The sequence below is a fragment of the Styela clava genome, chromosome 13 (genome assembly GCF_964204865.1).
Source record: "Styela clava chromosome 13, kaStyClav1.hap1.2, whole genome shotgun sequence".
In the NCBI taxonomy this organism is placed as follows: domain Eukaryota; kingdom Metazoa; phylum Chordata; class Ascidiacea; order Stolidobranchia; family Styelidae; genus Styela; species Styela clava.
Window position 1 is genome coordinate 13799405 of NC_135262.1, and position 21714 is coordinate 13821118.

Genomic DNA, 21714 nt, shown 5'->3' on the forward strand with positions numbered 1-21714 from the left:
AAGTTAATGAACAGTTCGGAAACCAGTGGTGTAGGCTAAGCATTGTTGCTTATTTGCTTTTATAATGACGAATAAATAAAGTTTTGCCGTAAGCGCATATGGGTAAAATTCCAAAACTCATCCTAATGCGCGTTAATAATTTGAAAAGTCACCACTCAAAAAAAAATCACCCTTTCAACTGCTAACATGCTTCTTATGTCAGGGCGTACCTTTTCATTTAAAAAAAGGAAGACTTGTTTTCTTTGCTGATTCTCTTGGGGTAGGCTACTACTTCTGTCAGCTATAAATAATCAGTACCAACGTTGTTCGATTCAAACTTTGAACCTTAAATCAATAGTAGGTAATTTAATTCGATATTATCAATGAGAAGAAAGCGAAGCGAAATTAATGATTTATTTTACTTTTCAGTTAAGTTTTGAGTGAGGTTCAGTTGTTTTGAGATACAGTTGATTATATAATATATATAGTCAATAATTCTTTTCGTTAATCATATCTATGGTGACAATATAATCATTTTACAATTTAGCATATAAAATACAAATGAAAAGGTTTTTTATCCAACTCCATCATCTTCTTCAACTTTGTATTCTGAGGTAGCATATAATTGTAGAAAATCCAAAGAATCTTAATTAATCATTCTCCGGAGTGTGCACGCAATAAACGTTTCACGTACATCCGTCATTTTTTGTCGAATAGTCTCCCTCGTGAATCAAACCATATTCATTACTTGATCAATCTCTGAAAATACGTTCCGAATTGACAAATAGTTATTTTTGGTTTGCATGGCAACTTCCGACCATACTGATCCGGGTGAATAGATAAATACTGAACTTTGTTTGCATAATTCATTCTCTACCAAAGCTATTAGTTCATGTGTATCTCGCCAGATAGCGGAACATTTTTGCTCTGGATATTTTGAGCTGATGAATCGATAAAGATCAAGTTTATTGTAAAGCTGCATTTTCCAGCACCGTTGATCTCTGTAATATTCGAACTCTTTTTTGTCTTTCTCATTTTTCGCAATCTTTCGAAAAAACTCGTTTTGGAAAGTTGCATCTCTAATCTGATGTTTTATCTAAAACAAGAAGCAAACAATGAATGAAAAAACGCGAGTGAAGAATGCTTTTCTTTGCTGACAATGGTATTTGATGTATATATAGAACATATATATTTGCTTTGTCAGTTTCCACTTTTCATGAGATAGGCTCCTTATGGCACTACTGCGCAGTGTATATTGCATTCGCCTGTAAACATTTTAGTAACGCTTCAGTTTTTGGTTGTTGATTTCTGAACATTTTCATCTAACTGGTGACGAATGAAAGTAGTGGGAAAAAAAAATATATAATACCAAATGCTTATTATAATATATAATATTAATCTAATATTGGTAATTCAATATCACATATAAGTATTTATAACTCGACTTACTGTCTCATAGTCCGTAGCAGCAGTTGCCAAATAAAATTTGACTATTTTTGGGGTCCGGCAGTTTGTTGTTAAATCTGTTAATTTCTATAAAGTAAATACAAAGCTCAAATATATTGACAAGGGCAAATGACTAATATTGCCACAACAGTACCAGTGAAATTTTATACAAATGATGAATAAATTGCACTAAACTTCATATGACGATGTGCTCAGGAATTAAACAAATATTAAAATTAAAGGATGCCAAAATAAAGTGAATATAAACTGTATGAAGGTATATCGCTATTTTGCATTTGGACTTACACATACATAGGTTGCTGGGGTGTGGAGTTATTTTGGCGAAAATTTTCACTTGTTCTAGCCCATTTCTGCAAATATGGATTCTGGTAACATTAAAAGATTTCTCGTGCAATTTTTAATGCTATTATCAATGCTCCTATTTCAATAAACAATCTTAATTTAAAAGAGACTAGATGTCAAAAACAGACAATATATGGAAAATATGAAAAAAAATATATTCCAGGTTGAAATTACGCATCCAAAATGTAGCCTACTAAATATCGACTTACCTCTTGAATGCTCAGTTTTCTGCCAGCAAACAAAATTGCTTCCGATAAGTTTGCGGTCTTAACTTTTTTCATTTCAGGACAAAAGTTACGTGATGTTTTACATCTATACTCAAAGTTGTATCTGACAATGATATCAGTTTACGTTATTAAACCAATTGTTACTTTGTTTCTGTTTTATAATTTAGATTCATAACAGATGCACTTCAGGTATAAAGTTTTATGCTCAAATTATATTAATAAATTTGTTCATTTTCTTCTGTGAGTGACTGACCGAAAAGCAAGCAAGTTAACTTTTCTCGATGGAACTTAATTATGTCGAGAACTTACCTCCAATGTAATGCAAAGTATACTTGATTTTTCATCACTTCGCTAATAAATTCTGATGCTAATTCTCGAACATATCTAGGTCTTTGTGTGAAGACTTCTATTAATTTATACTTCGTTTCAAAATTGGCATCATATACGTCTTTTTGGGTGACAGATGATAAATCTTTCATCGCTTTCATCAAAATAGGTTGGCTGACGTTTTGTAACAACTTTATAGGATTTTTGTATGTATTGATAAGTACTGCACAAGGTACGTCTGACCTGTTAAAAAATGGTCATAAGTCAGATACGGATTTCTATACAGAAAACAGATTAGTTAGTCTACTTATAGATATACTAGTAAACGGTTTTCGGCATCAAATTTAAAGCAAGCAAGTTAAAATTGAATATGGTAATTATGAACTCTGTGATGAAATTAGCATTCGATATAGAATATTTTCCTAAGGTTGAGTATAAGGTAAACTGTAGAGACGAAAAATTAATAAAATTTAAAACTATCCAAAAGCATGGTAAATATTATATACGGATTTTGATATTTCTCACCTAAATTGATCTTTTACGCTTTGTAGAAATTCTGAAAAACTTTTATGATGTATTTCTCGCACTGGCAGAAGAGGTGGAAAACAATCGGGTCTGTGTTTCTTTTTCACAAATCTTAGGTAAGTGAAATGATCCTTACCAAATAAATGATCATATGAAGAAGTGAGTGACATTCCGCTTGTTTCTTCCAAAAAATATTGGAAATCACATGATGTGACCAATTCCTGATGCAAATAATATTATAAAATAATACAATTTTCGGAAATTGGAAACTTTCATATCAGTATACAGAATTCCTTAAACTTACAATTTTTATCAAATTCTCTCTTTCAGTTTTACCGACAACAAAAATTGTTGATGAATATTTTTTCCCATTTAATTTTGAAGCAATGTCTTTAGAAATTCAAACGAAAGTAAAATGGAATTAAAGCCCGAACGCGACACTCGCCTACCTTACCTTTTACAGTACCTTACCTAGTCTACTAGTACAACAGGGTCTAAAAACATCAGACGAGAGTGGTCGCAGAAACGCTACAAATAATTTTTGAAAAAGGTCATCACACAAAATATCGAAGTGAAAAACGAATCACATAGAGCCCCAGAAAGTTTTGAAATAAATAAATACAATCTTCAACCACTAAAAATTTCAGAGCAATTAGTCCAGTTGTTCACGAGAAAAACGTTTATTTCATAACAAGAAGTAGAAAACTACGTACAATAACAGCACAATCTGTATGTGTGATTCGTGCCCCCCAAAAAAAAATGAAATTACTAAAAAAATAGCCGAAAAAATTAGCTTTCACCTGAAATCCAATATCGAATTTTGAATAACACAATTGTTTCATTTTATCCACTGTTGTCAAAGAAACCAACCGAGAAAGAATTTTCAAATCGATTCTCAATGAAGCAGGTAAGGAGCTTGTATAATTTGAGTCTTTATCAGCTGGATGTAGTTGGAAAGGAGGAATTACTACTGTCCTGAAAAAGGTCTTATATTTGGTAAAAAAATTAAATGTGAAAAAGGAAAAGATCATGAAAAAATTTGGCATATACTTGTAACGTTGACTTTAGGATGTCTCACTTTGAAGCTCAGTCTACTTGCGGAAATTATCGTCTGAGAATATGTCCCTTTATTTTCAAAAGCATCGTCCTTACAGAATTGGCTTTTTAATTAATTTCCTATTATATAATACGCACGCCTTTTAATCATAATAAGGCTGTCTATTTATTATCATTGATTTCTATTCACCTGTTTGTCATCATTCCAATAAATATTGCTTCTTGTAATGAAAGCATTTCATCGCTCGGCCCATTAGGATTAGCAGGATAAATTATTCTTGTTGGATCCAATTGCATCAGGGGTTCAGAAGTTGGTCCTTTCCAATCTAATTCTTCCGCCCATTCTCGGCAAAGTTCGTTTGTTCCCTGGATAAAAAAGATTAACAGCAACAATTTTTCAATCTAGAAATAAAGTCACAGTCATTAACCCAAAAATGTCTGACAATTTATTGTTTTATCGTATTATTTCTTGTTGACTCTAGTTTTAAAGTAATAAATGCGGACATGCGTGGACCTTGGATTAGACTTAATTTTTTTCATTATTCCTTGTATATATATTCGAGATTAACATGTTAGTAATGACTATAAATATATATTGGCGAAGGGTAAATTAGGAGAATAGCAGAGACCATTGTGATAACTCAATCTTTGTCGTTTCTAAGCAAAAACACTGCTCTCTGGGTAATTTTTCTGATTGCATAAATAAGTGAAAACAATAGTTTGAACACAAAAAATATCATACAAAGTTGAACGTAATGGATTTTACCTTATGAAATTTCAGACTTTCATCAGATTCATTTTTCCATTCATGCATAGAAAGAAGTCGAAATATTCCGTTAACTGTTTGAGAATTGGAATAGACTGCTAAAACAGCAAAACATTTACGTGTACATGAAAACGAACTGGTTGTTATAGTGCTTGTTAAATCAACGCAATAAATTGCATATTGGTACACCAGAAATACGCAATAAGTTATATTTGAAGCAAAATATTTTGTATGAGTAAGAAGAAAGTTAGTTAGACTTTACAATATTTGATAGAAATTTTGATGATATAAAGGTTTAAAAAATAAATTCACCTTTTTCACCAAACGTGTTTAATTCTTGTGGTTTTCTTTCTACATACTTTCGAATATTCAGTCGCGAACATGGAGAGAAAAAGAATTTCGAGGATATTGCCAAGAACATAACAACCGTAATTAACCGTGTGACTTTTACGTGTGGGAAGTATTTTGACAACGTCATTCCAAGGCAAATTATCGTTTACATTGCACGAAGGCAAAACTTAGTGAAGTTAAGTATGCATAACAATAGGCATGATGAATAAAAATATCGACAGTAGCACCCTTTACTGCTGCATATAATAAGAATAATTGCGGTAACCATTCTACTATTTTATGACACTTAAACATTATTACTGACTTTGCTGAAAACGATTTTCCATATCACATGCGAATAACTAAACTGATGAAGGCCAAGCGTAGGAAAAGTCTGAAAAATTTTGGGGAAAATCTGGACCAAATACAACGGGTAGAATAAATTGCCTGGGGCAGCTTTTCTCTTGAACTAAATATCAAATTTACTTGAAGTAAATTGACGCATCCCAACGAATGGTACCGACGATGATGGCGTGTATCGTATTTCAGTAACATAAAATAGTAATGTCCAGTTTTTGAATGATTCTTAATGTAGACTTTAGCAACCATCATCATCCTCATATCGGGCGAGTGGCCCGGACCGATTTGACTATATCCTTCCACAGCTCTCTATTGTCCATAGCATTAGGGAGATCTGCAACATGTAAACCAGTGTCTTTTGTAAGTAACCTTGTGTATGTCTTGACAGGTATTCCAACTTTTGTCGTTCCATGGTCCCAATGGGTCCTAATGGGGTCCCAATGCCATCCAAAACGTGTTTATCTTTCCCTTGATATTGAGGAGATTCTAGGCATCTTCCCATACAGTCGGTTAATTGTCGGGTGTGCCTTCCAGTTCAAGTCCAACACCGCCCTTAGCATTCTAGTGTAGGTTCCGTCCAGTTTGGCTTCCAGTTTTTTGGTGAGTGACCATGTCGGGTAGCCATATAGTAATACTGACTCCACCACCGCTCTAAAGTTTTTCTTAACCTAATAAAAAGCAGCAGATAACTACAATTCTTTGTTAACGTAATTTATGGTCAAATGGCGGAGCAACTTTGCACACTTGCTCAAGAGTGATCGGAGATACAACTGTACTACCGATTTATATGTAACCGTTAGCATTTGCCTGATGTCTACAGGTCTTAAAAATCTCAGACACTCAAATTAAAACAGCTTTTTATTCAGGTGTGAACAAAATTGAAAGATTTGAATCAATCAATTTGAGTCAACTGAGTAAGAAGCTCAAATATACAGGTTGTATCATAACTAGGGTTACCATATATATCATATATATATGTTCTGACCTCGAAACGGAACGCCTCCAAATCATATATATATGTTCTGACCTCGAAACGAAACGCCTCCAAAGACCATAGCTTTTTTTTCAATTTTAAATTTATCGATTTTACATTAGGGACCTACATTTAAAACCATCCCGGCATCATTGACCATATTGTGATCGAGAGTTGATGCGCTGTCTGTCTAAATATCGGTTTCAGTTCGAAAGTAGAAAGGAATTTACGTTAACGTTAAGCCATTTGGCGCACGGGGCTTACACGTAATAAATTGTAGCAATCACCCGCCAATGTTAGCGGAAACAACAAAACGAACAAAACCACGCTACACAGGAACAACAGTATCGAGAACGTGTTAATTGGTATTGAAACTTGAAAGACCTTTCCATGTTTCATGTTTGCACTTCCGTCTTGCGAATATCAAATTGTAAAAACAAGGGCCCGATCGATACTGCCTTTTTAAACCGATGCCGATAGTTTTTATAAAACTAGGCCGATAACGATTTTCCTCAACTAACAAAAGGCTACAAGTAACAAGCAACATTCTGAGAATTCTGTGTTTTCCTTATAATTTAATTTAATCTATAACAAAATGTTAAACTCATGCAATGATGACGAAAAATTGCATAAAAAGTACATTTACACCTTTCTTTGTGCATCACTGAGTTTAGCGTCTCGGGATGGGAAAGCATTTGCCCGAGTATTGGGAATTTTTCAAGTGACATTGGTGTGGGGGCAGTGTTTCGAATATTTGAAATAAAGTAGAAAGTAGAAAAAAATGTTTATCTTTAACCACTGAAAATTTCAGAGCAATTGGTCCAGTAATCAAAGAGAAAAGCGACTTTTTAGGTTTTTCACTAGGTGTCCAAAAAAGTGTCAAAGAACAACAACAACATAATATTGAAACGATCGTTATGTCAACTAACGTGTCTAACAAGCGATAAAACTGCTTTCCCGGCGTAATTTTGACACTTTGGCAGTCACGTGATTGGCCGATAACTATAGGTCAAATTAGCCGTAACCGATAGTTCGAAATTTGTGAAAAACATGGCCGATATATCGTTCTGGCCCTAGTAAAATCGAATTCAATTCATCTTGTATATTGCATTAATTCACCTCTTTTTGGGTCGCATTGAGACTCAAAAATCTGACATCACCTTTAAATTCATATCTAGGGGAAATCTTGTGGTACCCTAAAAACTATACTTCTCGGCCATCTTAATTAGATCTAAGAAGCCCTGGTTACGTTGGCCCATAACCCGCATTGGTTAAAGAAACTATCGTCATCAACTAAATTGTGTGTTCATTTTTCTAAGTAATTTTGAATTTTATTTTTAGCTGTTGCAAAAAAATAAACTTGACTGTGGCTGTTTGTATTTTTAGCATAAATATATTAGTAAAAGGTGCCATTTAACTTGGGAACTTCATACGCCAAAAATGAACGAAATATATATTTTATGTGCGTGCAATTGTTTTAGTTTACTGTCTGTCATGAAACGACTTGAATTAAACTGTATTCATCAGTTCATTAATCTCTGAAAAAACGTCCCAAATCGATAAATTAATAGTTCTGGTTTGCCTAGCAATTTCTGACCATACGGATTTAGGGGAATGGATAAATACTAAACTGTGTTTGCATAATTCATTCTCTACTAAAGATATGAGTTCATGTGTATCTCGCCAGATAGCGGAACATTTTTTTTCTGGATATTTTGAGCTAATGAACCGATAAAGATCAAGTTTGTTGAAAAGCTGAATTTTCCAGCACCGTTGATCCATGTAATACTCCAGGTCCTCCTTGTCTCCTTTGTTTTTTGCAATCTTTTGAAAAAATTCTTTTTGAAAATTGGCATTTTCAGTCTGATGTTTTATCTGAAACAAGACGTAAGTGATGCATGAATAAACCTAGGAGACTTTAGAACGATTGCCTTCTTTTTTCTGAGCCACAGACACTAATCTATGGTCATCATAGATCTAATACTTTAGTCGACATTAAATTGCATGTAGTATGAGTAATAACTTGATGGAAATTCGAATAACCAAAATGCTTTAACTGTAATGATTTTCATGTCCGTAAAACCTAATACTTTCATGACAAGCACGACTTTGAGAGCATATGTTAAATGGAAACCGTTAGTAAGCATTTTTAAAATAAATATAGTGTGTGTATGTAAATTTTTTTTTTTTTTTATAATTTAACACTTGTAATTCAATATCCCAATGTAAGTATAACTTAATAGTCGACTTCTAAATTATCCTACTTACTGTTTCATAGTCTGTAGCGGCGGTTGCCAAATAAAAATTAACGATTTCCGGGCTTTGGCAATGGGATGACAAATTTTTGATTCCCTGCCAAATAAATATAAACATAATGACAGAAAAATCAGTTATAATAATTCCCTTCAAAAATATTATAATTTGATACACTCACGGATATATTTATAATCCGAGCTCAATTTGTATGCATCCAACATTAGTTTTGTTAGATATTTGCCAGCTAAACTAAAAAGTTTCGGTTTTATTTGCTAATCCTACAAATACATTAAATTACTTTAAATTCAAGAATCTTGATCAAACGCACATATTATTTTTATGAACAGACAGTTTGTTGAATGATTAAGATACAAATTATCGTTAAAATTGTGTAGACTCTATTCACCAACCAAATACTGTATGTAGCCTACTGCCTTACCTGCTGAACCTTGAAGTTTCTACCAGCAAACAAAATTACTTTCGATATGTTAGAAGTTTCAACTGTTTTCAATTCAGGACAAAAGTTAAATCTTGAACGACATCGGAACTCAAAATTGTATCTGGTAATGAAATGTAAAAATTTTATGAAAATCTATTTAATCCAATGTAAAGTTTTTGTGGATATTTCATATTATCGAGTACTGCAACTTATTGTTTTGTCTCTAATGTTTTGAATGTTTACCTTTATAGATTTTCTTTTCTATTCCATAATCACGACATCAGGTATCACTCACTGCACTTTTGTTCGAGTATATGAGGTATATTTTAAGAAAACCTTTTATTCAGATATGCTGCATGTCTGATCTACCAAGTAGTTTTCCCTGTAACCAGAATGAAGACTCACCTCCAGTGCAAAGCAAGGTATTCTTGTTTTTTCATTACTTCTCTAATGAATTCTGATGCTAATTCTCGGACAAATCTTGGTTTTCGTGTAAAAACTTCAATGAGTTTATACTTTGTTTCACAATTGGCATCAGATATGTCTTCTTGAGTGACAGAGGATAAGTCTGTCATTGCTTTCTTTAAAATATTCTTGTTTGGGTTTCGTAACAACTTACTTGGATTTTTGTGTGTATTGATAAGTACTGCACAGGGCATATCTGACCTGTTAAACAAGGGGACAAAGTCAAACGAGAATTCATATGCATAATACAAATCTTATTCGGGGATAACTATTAACCTAAGATAGTTAGATTTTGTGTTTATATTCCCATGAAATTGAAATCACAAGTGCGTAAAGTATGCGTAAATACGTATCAAGTCAATTCTGAATGGATTCATTTTAATTATATCAACTTCCTGCCTAATATTTTATTGATCCATATTCTATATAACATAATAGGTTATATTTTATTCTTTACATATATATTGCATTGTATAATTAGAACAGTAATCGGAAATCTGTGGGCCGCTGAGCATTTTCTAATGAGCCTCTAAAAAATAATCTCAACTATGGCAGTGATGCAAAAAAAGTTCTATAAATCCAACGGCTGTTTAATCTTTGTACCGCCACGTTCACAGCAGTTTTAAATAAAAAATAAATGTCCCTTAACAAGTTTATTACGGGGTTGAATTGAAAATTTTCAACAAAATTGTTAGGCCTTGAAACCTTTTTCATTTTACTATTTTGCACCACACTTAAAAAACTTTGCCGATCACTGATTTAGAATTTATATGGGGTTCTGTTTCTTTCTGGTAGAAAGAAAGACTACCGTTGAGTTAGGAAATTGGAAAAGAATATGCTAGTTCTGGACCAGGAATGTGTAATCAACGATGCGATATCGAACATAAGTCAAATGCTAAAGTGTAGATTTAATGGGAATAGTAAACTAGGTAAAGCAATGTCAATAGTCCTAAACGTAAGGTACAATTTTTGTCGCTCCCGTAGTATGTGCACCAAAATGGCGCACAGCCTGAACCCTAACCGGTTACACATACTATGTTCAGGTTGTGCGCCATCTTGGTGCACATATTACGGGAGCTCCCAATTTTCTAATATTTCTTACTTGAATTGATCTTTAACGTTCCTGAGAAATACTGAAAACTTTCTAAACGGTATTTTTCGAACGGGTAGAGAAGGTGGGTCGCAACTATTATTTTTAAAAAATGTTAGGTTAGAGAAACCATCCTTGCCAAATAAATGCTTATGTGAAGAATTAAGGGACATTCCGCTTGTTTCTTTTAAGAATTTGCGAAAGAGACAGGTTGCTCCCGATTCCTTATGAAAAAAAAATATTAGTAAATGATGCAGTTCTCGAATATGAACTTTAGAACTTTAATAATGAACGTAAAAAAACTAAAAATAAGTAATCAAACGGATCCGAATGAAGAAATTTGTATTTACCTCAAATCCAATGTCGAAACTTGAGTTACACAATTGTTGCATCTTATCTACCGTTGTCAAGGAAACCAATCGAGAAAGAATTTTCAAATCAACTCTCAATGAAGCAGGTAAGGAAATATCATAATTTGAGTCTTTATCAGATGGATGTGGTTTGAAAGGAGGAATGACCACTGTCCTGGAAAATAAAATTCCATTAGCTAAAAAGGATCAGATTTGAGAAAAAAAAAGATTTATAAAAAATAAATGTTTGAGCGCATACCGACTTCGACGACACGCCGCTTTATATGAAAAACATATAGTTTTTGAAGCACTTTCACTATAATCTAATTCCCATTAATCATATATAACTTATTAAAATTATTACTTATTCAAAATAATACTGGCTATATATTATTAAGTTTTATACACCTGTTTGTTTCCATTCCAATAAATATTGCTTCTTGTAATGAAATCAATTCATCGCTCGGTCCATTACGGTTGGCTGGATAAATTATTCTAGTTGGGTCTAATTGCATCAGGGGCGTGGCAGTTGGTCCATTCCAATCTAGTTCTTTTGTCCATTCTGGGCAAAATTCGTTCGTTTCCTGGATATTTAAAGTTGAAAGCAACGTACTAAATGGTGAATGAATAGCATTCACAATAAATTAGAAATAAAGTATATAATAAAATGTACTTAAAAATTGAAGTTTACCTTATAGTATTTTCCTTCTCGTTTCATTTTCCGAGATCCATTTTGCCATTCATGCATAGAAAGTATTCGAAATATTTTTTCAACTTCTGTAAATACAGCACAACAATTACAAGTGGAAATGAAAACGAGAACACGTATTGATTTCCTCACACGGGCTTTAATTTTGCACGGAGTACGTAATAAGCTTCATTTTGAGCAAGATATGTTTTCAATGGAGGGAGTTAGCCAAGCCTAACAAGTTTTGCTAGAAACATGTGCTAATAACTTGAGTTAAAAATCATTTACCTTTTTCACCAGGATTATTCAAATTTTGTCCGTCTCTTTCTACATTGTGGCAAATCTTCATTCGAGAGCATGTAAGTAAAATAAATTGTGATGATAAGGCCAATAGTGTAACAACCGTGAATAACTGTATAAGTTTTCTTAAGGAATGGTACTTTGGCCATGTCATTGCAAAGTATTTACATTGCACAAACGCAATTCTTTGTATCGCTACTATAATAATAAGTATAGCAAATATAAATATCAAAAGCAGCACCCTTCCACTGACCTGCTACCTATAACAATAATGACCATATGACAACGATGTCATGATTGCTAACTTTGCTGAAAACTATATTCTGCATTGTATCATATGGCTTGACTAAACTCATGAAAAGAGTAGCAAACTCATAAAAAATTAGTTTTCGGGATAATCTGGACCTAAAATGACTGTTAGAATAAGTTGCCCGAAGCAATTTTTACGTGAACCAAATATCAAATGTCATTGAACCATATTGACGCGAAGTATCAAATGATACGTATATCATCTGATAAATTGATGGCCTGTATCGTAAATCAGTAACAGATTATAATAATTTCAAATTTTAGAAAAACTGGTATTGCTGACTTCAGCAATAATTAGCTCATTTAATGTTAAGGCAACAGTTCAAACTTATCGCGTTGGTCACGTTAGTTTAATATTTGAGATCAAGATTACGGGGTTCTAACCCAGTTCCTAATACTAGTCCGCCTCCCCACCCAGAGTATAAAATAAGATCAAGAAAGCTAATCAAAACTATCATTAATCTCACATACTAAGCAATAGTTACTATATTGCTTCTCATTTGTATAGCCATGAACTACTCATAATTTGCATTATTGGAAACGTCAGTGTACATAACGATCGTTTCTATATTCTGTTTTTGTTCTTGTTATTTTTCTCTTTCGTCATGATAAAATCGCTTTTCTCTTCGAATACTGGACCAATTGCTTCGAAATTTTCAGTGTTTTAAGATCGATGTTTTTGCCAGAAGGCTATTACTTTTATTTAGTTCTAAATTTTCAATGAATCCTATGAAATCTAATATTTCATTCAAACTTTCGCTGTATCACTTTTTAATCATGGGAACACGGATTCTAATCCGCCAAGCGTGACGGCCGATTCCGAAAATTCTGGCTACTCGAAACTCGGAAGTTTTTTGAGGTTAGCAGTACCGGCATTGCTAAAGGTAAGGTAAACTACCGCAGTAGGCCTCCTGCTTCGCTTGGTGCCAATATAGTTGTAGACTGTGGTATTTGCTGTGACGTGTCCATATATTTGAGCATAGATCTCTTGTCTTTTATAGAGGACTTTCACGGATCACGTGACTTTGTTTACGCCGCCATTTTGGACGGCAAAAAACAAAAACGTCTAGAACTTGCTCCTGTCAATTGTAAGTCGCGTTACTCGTTTCCGTTTTGCTGGGCTGTTAAAATGGTTATTTCGTATTGTGATGTACGTATAAACAACGAAATGGATCTTCAGTTATATTCCATTGTTTTCAAAAGATCCGGAACGTCCCGCAAGGTAGATATCATCTATTGGGAAAACTGGTTGGTGTTCCAGCCATCTCGCTCGTGTTGGGGGACAGCACTTCGTTGGTGCTTGGTGGTGGGTAATGATGGACTGTTATTGATTTCTTCAAATATTCATAAGCTCCGTCATTTTAATGGAAACCATATGACAATCTATCGTTATTGGTAGGCATACTTGCGTTTCAAATTGGTAAGAAATCTTCATCAATGGTCAGAAGACATTGTTTCGTTGGTTAGCATGTAATCTAGTACTCTTTTAATAGGCGTGAAAAGTTGAATAGATCAAGTTTAACACCAGTGGTCATGCAGAAAATAACCAGAAGCTCTCAGCGAGATCAATTAATTGATACACAAACTTGTAAACTTGCACTGTACAAATGATGATTAGTGTGTAATTTCTTTTCAGGAAAAAAGAATGATAACCCATTATCAGCTGATTATGTTCCATCAATATTGAATTTTCGTCATTCCCAGAGAAGTAAAGAATAGTTGGAAGGAAAAAGCTGGACTTTGAAGGAAGGCAAAAGGCAGGGATGAAGTGTTGAAAAATTGAGCACAGTATACTGCAGCTAATCTCAGCGAAAAAAAAAATGAAAAACAGGAGGAACAGGAATTTGTGCAACAGAAAATCAGGAAAAGTGATATGAGTGAAGTTGTAAATTTGTAAATTGGACAGCTGAAAGAAAACTGAAATTTTCTTAATTTGTCATTGACTGGCTTGCCCACAGTCAAAATTGGTGGCCAAGTTGTGGCTGATATTCTGAAACTATTTCGTAAAGAACTTGCACTTGCTATCACCATTTCAACAAATTCTGTTAACTTGTATGCGTTGCAATATCACTTTGCAGTTGTTAGCATGAATATTTAACGTTTTTTTCGACTAGACTTTACTAGACCGCATTAATTAGAAGCAGCTCCCAAACCTATTTTCACTACAAGCACCATAACACTGTAAAAATTTGATAGAAATCACCCCTCAAGGCATCATATCTTTCATTCGAAAAGGCTGTGGAGGTAGATACATTTTTGACCCCAAATTATGGAATGTTATTTCCAGGTGATCTTATCCCTGCTGATAGAGATTTCGATGTTAGTGACTCTAATTGTCCCATGCATACCACACTGAAAATTCCCGCGTTTACCGAAGAAAAAAAGTTGTAGTCTTGAAAACAGTTGTATATTCTAAGCACAAAATATTCATATGGAACACGTTATATGCATTTATAAGCAAAAATATCCCATCTAAGCAGTACCGATCCACAACCTCTTGCCTATGGAATCAAAACATTAAACATATTGGTGTACTGTGCGCATTTACAAAACTTTGCGAATCAAGTGTGCCTTTTGACGAAGGATGTCCAAATCAGGAAAGTTTAGCTTTAAAATGGTCAACCTCAATATAAACCTGGCATCTGCAGATAAAACCAATTATTTTCCAAAATAAATTTTTGATGTGTTTTATACTTCAAATATAATTTATAATTACTCTAACAGTGTGTGATACATTTAGGTACCGTGGGGCGTGGATACCATTTGCAAATAAGCTTATAAAGCACCCCTTTCAAATAGAATTCTAGACTCTAAGTCATATCATAATATTCTTTGAACAAAAAGTTGCAGCTATCAGGATTTCCTTTCAGATCATAAGTTCATATGGCGAACCACAACCTCTCCTACAATTATCATTCTATGTCGGGATTAGTTAGCCAGTTATTTGTTTTCAGAAGCATGGACTTGATGGAAGAGGATGTCGTAACCGACCAGAGGTTAAGTGAACCGCCCTTAGTGGGAGAAGTCCTGCAATTCTCTTGCACATAACTATCCCCACATGACATTGGAACTTCTGAAACTACCAGGGCAATCATAGTTGCGGTGGCGAGCGTATTCCTAGATGGCGAATTCTGGTTATTTTTTGCATGACCTCTGGCGTTAAACTTGAGTTATCTATTCAACTTTTCACACTTACTAAGAGAGTACCATAGATTACTTGCTAACTAGGGAAACAAGACCTTATGCCAATTGATGATTAATTTCTTTCACAAGTCAAGTCTGTAAGTGGACACCCAAGTACCGGTACGCCTAAGGCCCTAGGCCCGGACCCGATAAAAATGTCCAATAAAATGATTTATATATGAGGAGCTTATAAATATTTAAAGAAATTGATAACGGCACATTATTACTCTCCACCAACGAAGTGCTGTTCGCAAACACAAGCGAAAAGACTTGGACATCAAGCAGTCTTGCTGATAGATGATATCCGCCTTGCTCGACGTTCTGGATCTTTTGGAGACTTGTGGAATATTACTGAAGATCCATTTTGTTTTTTATACGTACAGCCGAACGGCACAATACGAAATTAGCATGTTAACAGACAAGCAATACGGAAACTAACTAATAGAAAAATAAAACAGTATAATAAACCACAATAGAACCTTTCCGTGCGCCTAAATTGCACTTCGGTAATAATAAATCAATAAGTAATTTTGTCAAAGTATCGCTAGTATCTGAAATAGACTTATATTTTAGGCTAAGAAGTGTTCGTAGTTTTAAATAAGATCCATATATATTTAATGATTTAGTGCTTCAAGTTTAAGAAAGACCAAGATACCATAACAAAGATGCATAAAATAATAATGTTTCAGGTACAAAAGTTATCCGATGAAACAAGGAAAAGCAAGTAGATTTGAATTAGGATATATTAGTCAGTTCATCAATCTCTGAAAATACTGCCCAAATTGGCAAATTATTAATTCTGGTTTGCATGGCAACTTCTGACCACACTGATTTAGGTGAATAGATGAATACTTCACTCTGTTTGCATAATTCATTCTCTACCATATCCATGAGTTCGTGTATATCTTGCCAGATTGCAGAACATTTTTGCTCTGGATATTTTGAGATAATAAATCGATAAAGATCAAATTTATTGAATAGTTCAATATTCCAGCATCGTTGATCTTTGTAATATTCGTTTTTTGCAATCTTTCGAAAAAACTCTCGTTGAAAATTGGCATCTTCAATCTGATGTTTTATCTAAAACAATACACAAATTATTAATAAAAGAATAAAAATATACCATAAAGATTTCCTTGTACGTTCTGAATTTCAAATGTATACATATCGGTTCATAGTATTTGTCATGTTAATTTTCACGGAAGACTGCCGTTAGTGAATCAATAACGCGTTGAATTATCAGAAATTGTGGTCCTTCCAAACATAGTATCCTCTTACACCAGTGATTGATTGTACAAACCCTTGTTAGTAGTGTAATACATAGAAAGGTGTCGTTTGTAAATATAAAACTTTATCTCCACTTCTCAATCATTCCACTTACTTCCTCGGAGTCATTAGCACCGGCTACCAAATAAAAATTGACTCTTTCCGGCGTTTGGCAGTTTGTTGATATATCTTTGAACACCTGTAATGTAAACATAAATCGATAACTCTATAATTGATGATTGTAAGAGTGCGTCACTGTGAAGGGGTATTAAATTAAACCATTGATTAAAGTGAGCGCTATCGCCCCCTAGGGACTCAGAGAGACTCATTTAAGAGCTTTGACGTGGATGGTCGATAGAGGTCTGTGGCGCATTCATAAAAAAAAATCATATATAATGTATAGCAGGGGTGGCCAACCTGCTTTCGGCCGCGATCGACTAAAATCTTCAAAATAGCTCGCGATCGACTGATCGGTAATGAGGTCATACACAAAAACGAATGAGTGCTGAATATTTAGATAACTGCACAAATGCATACGAAAAATTACATCGCTGCCAATAAGTTCGGCTGTGTGGGCGCATTTTTAATGAAATCGCCACACAAAAACTGGGTCTTGCGTGGCAATTTTTTAGCGACGTGTTGGCCACCCCTGCTGTATAGTATATGACTGGTGGCGGTCATATATAATGTATAGTGCAAATAGGGGGCGCCGGTAAATAGGAATGTGAAAACTACTGCCTTGAGTTGTTATTTGTTTGTGATGGCTAATTTATTTTTCAGTAGTTCTTGTTCTTGCTCAGAATAGCTACAACTGAGTGGATATTGCTAGGCGCTTTTTCATTTGCTATCCTGGCCATGAGGTGGCTATGGAAGGATAACAATATACAAATAGATGTGCGTTTATTGAAGATTTGGGCATATTTAATGTTGCCGAAGCAACGCGGTAAATGAAGCGAAACGAAAAAGCACCTATTTCTATACTCATTTGCTTTTTGAACCATCCTTTCGTATAGTTAACATAATAAAAAAGAATAAAATAAAATCGAAGCTTTTCATTACTGATCGATACCGTCATTGAAGTTTAAAAACCCAAATTATTTAACCTTCATATATTGAATAGAGGCCAAAAATCCTTACCTCCTCAACACCGAATTTTGTGCCAGCAAGCAAGATTGCCTCTGATAGGTTTGCTGTTCCAAGTGTCTCCGATTCAAAACAAAAGTTGTTGTGTGAACGACATTCGGACTCAAAGTCGTATCTGGTAATGAAATAAGTCCCTTTCCAAATCTTCAGAAACTAGGGTTAGGGTTAGTAAATCACAAGTTCACTTTGGTTTATGTATCATACTAATGGAAGGTTAAGTTAATTAGAAGGATCAAAAATATCACTTTTTTTTACATTTTTATCTTGTGACGATCAGTGTTAATATTGCTGCTGGATCAAGATCTCAATCTGCATGAATAACAAGCATGAAGATCACATACTAAATTTTAACTAAATGTTCATCTGTTAGGTTTTTTTTCCTTTTTGTTTTACATTCAGGTAAGTAGCCTATTCTTTTATTGAGAGCACGTAATTGACAGAACTCACCCCCAATGCAAAGCCAGGTATGCTTGATTTTTCATCACTTCCATAATAAATTCTGATGCTAATTCTCGAACATATCTAGGTCTTTGTGTGAAGACTTCTATCAGTTTATACTTTGTTTCTAAATTGGCACCATATACGTCTTCTTGGGTTACAGACGATAAGTTTTTCATTGCTTTCTGTAAAATATCTTGGTTTGCCTTTCGTGACAACTTTGAAGGACTTTTGTAGGTATTGATAAGCACTGCACAAGGCGTATCGGAACTGTTAAACAATCAGAGTAAGAGTAATCAGAGTAAGATTTATGTGCAGAAAATCTTTTCAATCTTAAGTAAAAAGTAATAGCGAAAGATTGAATGAATGACGCCCCTTTTCTGTTCATATTTCCATGAATTACAGTTTATTTTTCTGGATTGGTATAAACTTTGTTACCAATGTATATCATGTCAACCTTGGATATGTATATTTTTTATTCATATTAAGTTTTCGGTGGAGTACACTAATTACAAAGTTTAATATTTCTTACCGAAATTGACCTTTAATATTTCGAAGAGAGAACGAACTTTTAAAGTGTATTCTTCGAACGGGTAGGAGAGGTGGTATGCATTTGGATTCATATTTCTTTGACCAAATTCTCATGTAAGTGAAATGATCATGCCCAAATAAATGTTTATATGAGGAATTGAGAGACATTCCGCTTGTTTCCTCCAAGAAATTACAAAAGTTACAAGGTGCGTCCGATTGCTGGTAAGAAAGGGGATATATTATTAAATAACGCATCTTCTCAAATTGGTAACAAGAACTCCTTAAAACTAGATCAACCTTCAATGAGCAATCACGAATGAATGGTTTCCCAGACATGCTTGTATCCGTGACTCATAGCCCTTTTAAAGATAATAATTATATAAAATAAATAAAAGATATAATAATAATTGTGGAAAAGAATCATCAAACCCGAAACTCAGATAGAAAAATCTGACCTTTACCTGAAATCCAATGTCAAAACTTTTATGACACAATCGTTGCATTTTATCCACTGTTGTCAGGGATACCAACTGAGAAAGAATTTTCAGATCAACTCTCAATGAAGCAGGTAAGTCGATTTCGTAAATTGATTCTATATCAGACGTTAGTGGTCGGAAAGATGGAATGACTACTGTCCTGAAAAATAATGTTTATATATTGTTATATTGCTTTTAAATTTTCATGGCGAGGTAATGTTCGAATGTTCGTGCAGTAAATTTGTGACGACGACGTTAGGATTCCTCACATAAGAACACGATCTAATTTATTCCCAAACTTAATAACGTGCATCCTTTCAAAACAAGCTTATTTCTATGCAATGAATATTTTTTTCAGTATTTATAAATGAGTTTGTAATCTTATATGTTCTTTACAAAATTTATTCAAAATAATGCTGGATATATATTATTACGATTAAGTTTCTATACACCTGTTTGTAACCATTCCAATAAATATTGCTTCTTGTAATGAAATCAATTCAAAGCTCGGTCCATTGCGATTGGCTGGATAAATTATTCTAGTTGGGTCTAATTGTATCAGGGGTTTGGCAGTTGGTCCCTTCCAATCTAATTCTTGCGCCCATTCTGGGCAAAATTCGTTTGTTCCCTGGATGATATAAAATAAACAGCAACAGTATAAATAAAAAGTTCTATATCGCATTGTTCAATCAGAACATACTGACAGACGTAATAGCAATTAACACAACTTATGAAAGCGTATATCTAGACCCATAGAAATAAGAAAAATAAAACTCTATTTATTCATTTTATGATGTGAATGAAAATTTGATTTATTTGTTTAGGCTATCTCCTAGTGACCTTGTAACTAATCTCTCTTAAGTAAATAATGGCAAATTAATTATTAAGTAATAATAAAGAAAAGTATAATTTCTGTAATTTCCAAGTTTTCCATTTTTCATTTTTGGCCAGTTGTATAAACGATATTTAGGGTGCTTTTCATTGTCGCAATCTTTATATTAAGTGTATATATTTTAAGGTTGAACGTTGTTGCTTTTACCTCCAGGAATTTAACTTTTTTAAAGGTTTCTTTTCTCCATTCATGCATAGAAAGTAGTCTGAATATTTTATCAACTTCTTGAGAATTGGAATAGTCTGTGAATATATCGACATATTTATTTGCAAGTAGGTAAAAGGAAAAAAAATATCATATTTCATAGTTCTAGTTTAAATAAAAGCAAGTCTTTCATTTACAAAAAAAGCCAAGAAGTTACATTTCCAATAGTACTTTTTTTCTTTTATATGTTCTCACCAGGAAAAGGTCGTTACATTCAATAAACATGTTTAAAAATTTGCTAATTACGTGAATTAAAAATCATTTACCGTTCTCGTCAATATTGATGGGTACTTGTGCTCTTCTGTTCATATTGTAGCGAATATTCAGTCGTGAACAAGGTAAGAATATTAACTGTGATGTAATTGCCAACAACATAATAACCGTGACTAGCCGTATTATTTTCGTGAATAAGAAATATTTTGGCCATATCATTGTGATGTACATTTATATTCACAATTAACTACGCAATACCTTCTGCACAAAGCAATGTATAAAAATATGTATAAAAATGTAGATATCGCAACTGTTATCATTCTATAACATACTACCCTTAACACAAATGTTTTTTTTCAATCATGTCTGCCAACATTGTTACTGACTGTGCTGAAAACAATATTCTCCACCGTTTCTTCTAGAACTAACTAAACAGATTGAGGAAAATCTTAACAAAATTGTGAAAGTTCTTAAGTTTTTGGAATTTTCTGGGACGAATATGACGGATAGAATAAATTGCCCTGGGCAGTTTTTTCTTGAACCAAATATCAAATGGCATTGAAGCGAACTGACGCGTCAAATCAACTGATACCGACGACGGTCGAGTGTATCGTATTTCAGTAGCACAAAATAGTAATTTCAAGTTTTAGAATAATTCCTGAAACTTTTTTATTCTTAAGTTTTTTTATTTCAAAAAATGTACGACCAAGGTAAACAACGCTATAAAAAATGGTAATGATCGTAACGAAATAACAGATAGTTACTATTTAGCTCGTTGTTTGCCTCTTTTAGAGCCATATATAATATAGGGTCCAAAAAGTATCGCCCGATTATAAAGTCTTTATAATCATTTTTTTTTAATTATAATTTTTTGTTATGGTCAACCTGTATAAAATTGGATGTTATAGATGTAGGATTTCGTAGTCCCCATATAGCATACAACAAAATTTATTTAAATTTGTAATTGGTATTGCTTTGAAATCGGGCGAAACTTTTTGGACACCCTGTATATATATTTCCCGGCTTTTCATACATTAATTGAAAACTGCGTGCATCGGATTTTTATGTATTATATTTTCAACTAAGTGTTAGTTTGTGGACTTTTCATTGCTAATAGCT

The 21714-nt window shown here is 33.6% G+C and overlaps 3 protein-coding genes across 3 annotated transcripts; all 3 read right to left on the reverse strand.

Annotated features, from left to right (window-relative positions):
- Positions 1 to 315: 315 nt before the first annotated feature.
- Positions 316 to 4783, reverse strand: LOC120333020 (uncharacterized). Its single transcript, XM_078119536.1, has 8 exons — positions 4690 to 4783; positions 4114 to 4289; positions 3668 to 3842; positions 2868 to 3088; positions 2325 to 2585; positions 1998 to 2118; positions 1429 to 1512; positions 316 to 1075 (listed from the first exon to the last, which is right to left on the reverse strand). Exons 1-8 carry the CDS (start codon positions 4735 to 4737, stop codon positions 710 to 712), a joined length of 1452 nt encoding a protein of 483 aa, XP_077975662.1. The 5' UTR covers positions 4738 to 4783; the 3' UTR covers positions 316 to 709.
- A 2148-nt stretch (positions 4784 to 6931) lies between these two features.
- LOC120332630 (uncharacterized) lies at positions 6932 to 11555 on the reverse strand. Its single transcript, XM_039399923.2, has 7 exons — positions 11361 to 11555; positions 10953 to 11127; positions 10615 to 10826; positions 9453 to 9713; positions 9048 to 9168; positions 8621 to 8704; positions 6932 to 8227 (listed from the first exon to the last, which is right to left on the reverse strand). The coding sequence occupies exons 1-7, from the start codon at positions 11465 to 11467 to the stop codon at positions 7862 to 7864; spliced, it is 1326 nt and encodes a 441-aa protein (XP_039255857.2). The 5' UTR covers positions 11468 to 11555; the 3' UTR covers positions 6932 to 7861.
- Positions 11556 to 15663: 4108 nt separating this feature from the next.
- Positions 15664 to 20822, reverse strand: LOC120332911 (uncharacterized). The gene is made up of 9 exons (XM_039400253.2): positions 20649 to 20822; positions 20326 to 20420; positions 19739 to 19914; positions 19272 to 19446; positions 18812 to 19029; positions 18289 to 18549; positions 17836 to 17956; positions 16814 to 16897; positions 15664 to 16512 (listed from the first exon to the last, which is right to left on the reverse strand). The coding sequence occupies exons 1-9, from the start codon at positions 20812 to 20814 to the stop codon at positions 16168 to 16170; spliced, it is 1641 nt and encodes a 546-aa protein (XP_039256187.2). The 5' UTR covers positions 20815 to 20822; the 3' UTR covers positions 15664 to 16167.
- Between the last annotated feature and the right edge of the window lie 892 nt (positions 20823 to 21714).

Bases quoted from the DNA above. Each gene is read 5' to 3' on its own strand.
- LOC120333020 (XM_078119536.1), bottom strand. From the start codon at position 4,737: ATGCATGAATGGAAAAATGAATCTGATGAAAGTCTGAAATTTCATAAG. The intron at 4,290-4,689 runs GTAAAATCCATT...TTTTTTATCCAG, and splicing joins AAAGTCTGAAATTTCATAAG to GGAACAAACGAACTTTGCCG. The intron at 2,119-2,324 runs GTAAGTTCTCGA...TATCATTGTCAG, and splicing joins TACTTTGCATTACATTGGAG to ATACAACTTTGAGTATAGAT.
- LOC120332630 (XM_039399923.2), bottom strand. From the start codon at position 11,467: ATGCAATTAGACCCAACTAGAATAATTTATCCAGCCAACCGTAATGGA. The intron at 9,169-9,452 runs GTGAGTCTTCAT...TTTCATTACCAG, and splicing joins TACCTTGCTTTGCACTGGAG to ATACAATTTTGAGTTCCGAT. The intron at 8,228-8,620 runs GTAAGTAGGATA...GTCTTGTTTCAG, and splicing joins CCGCTACAGACTATGAAACA to ATAAAACATCAGACTGAAAA.
- LOC120332911 (XM_039400253.2), bottom strand. From the start codon at position 20,814: ATGATATGGCCAAAATATTTCTTATTCACGAAAATAATACGGCTAGTC. The intron at 20,421-20,648 runs GTAAATGATTTT...ATATATTCACAG, and splicing joins CATCAATATTGACGAGAACG to ACTATTCCAATTCTCAAGAA. The intron at 19,447-19,738 runs GTGTATAGAAAC...ATTATTTTTCAG, and splicing joins ATTGGAATGGTTACAAACAG to GACAGTAGTCATTCCATCTT.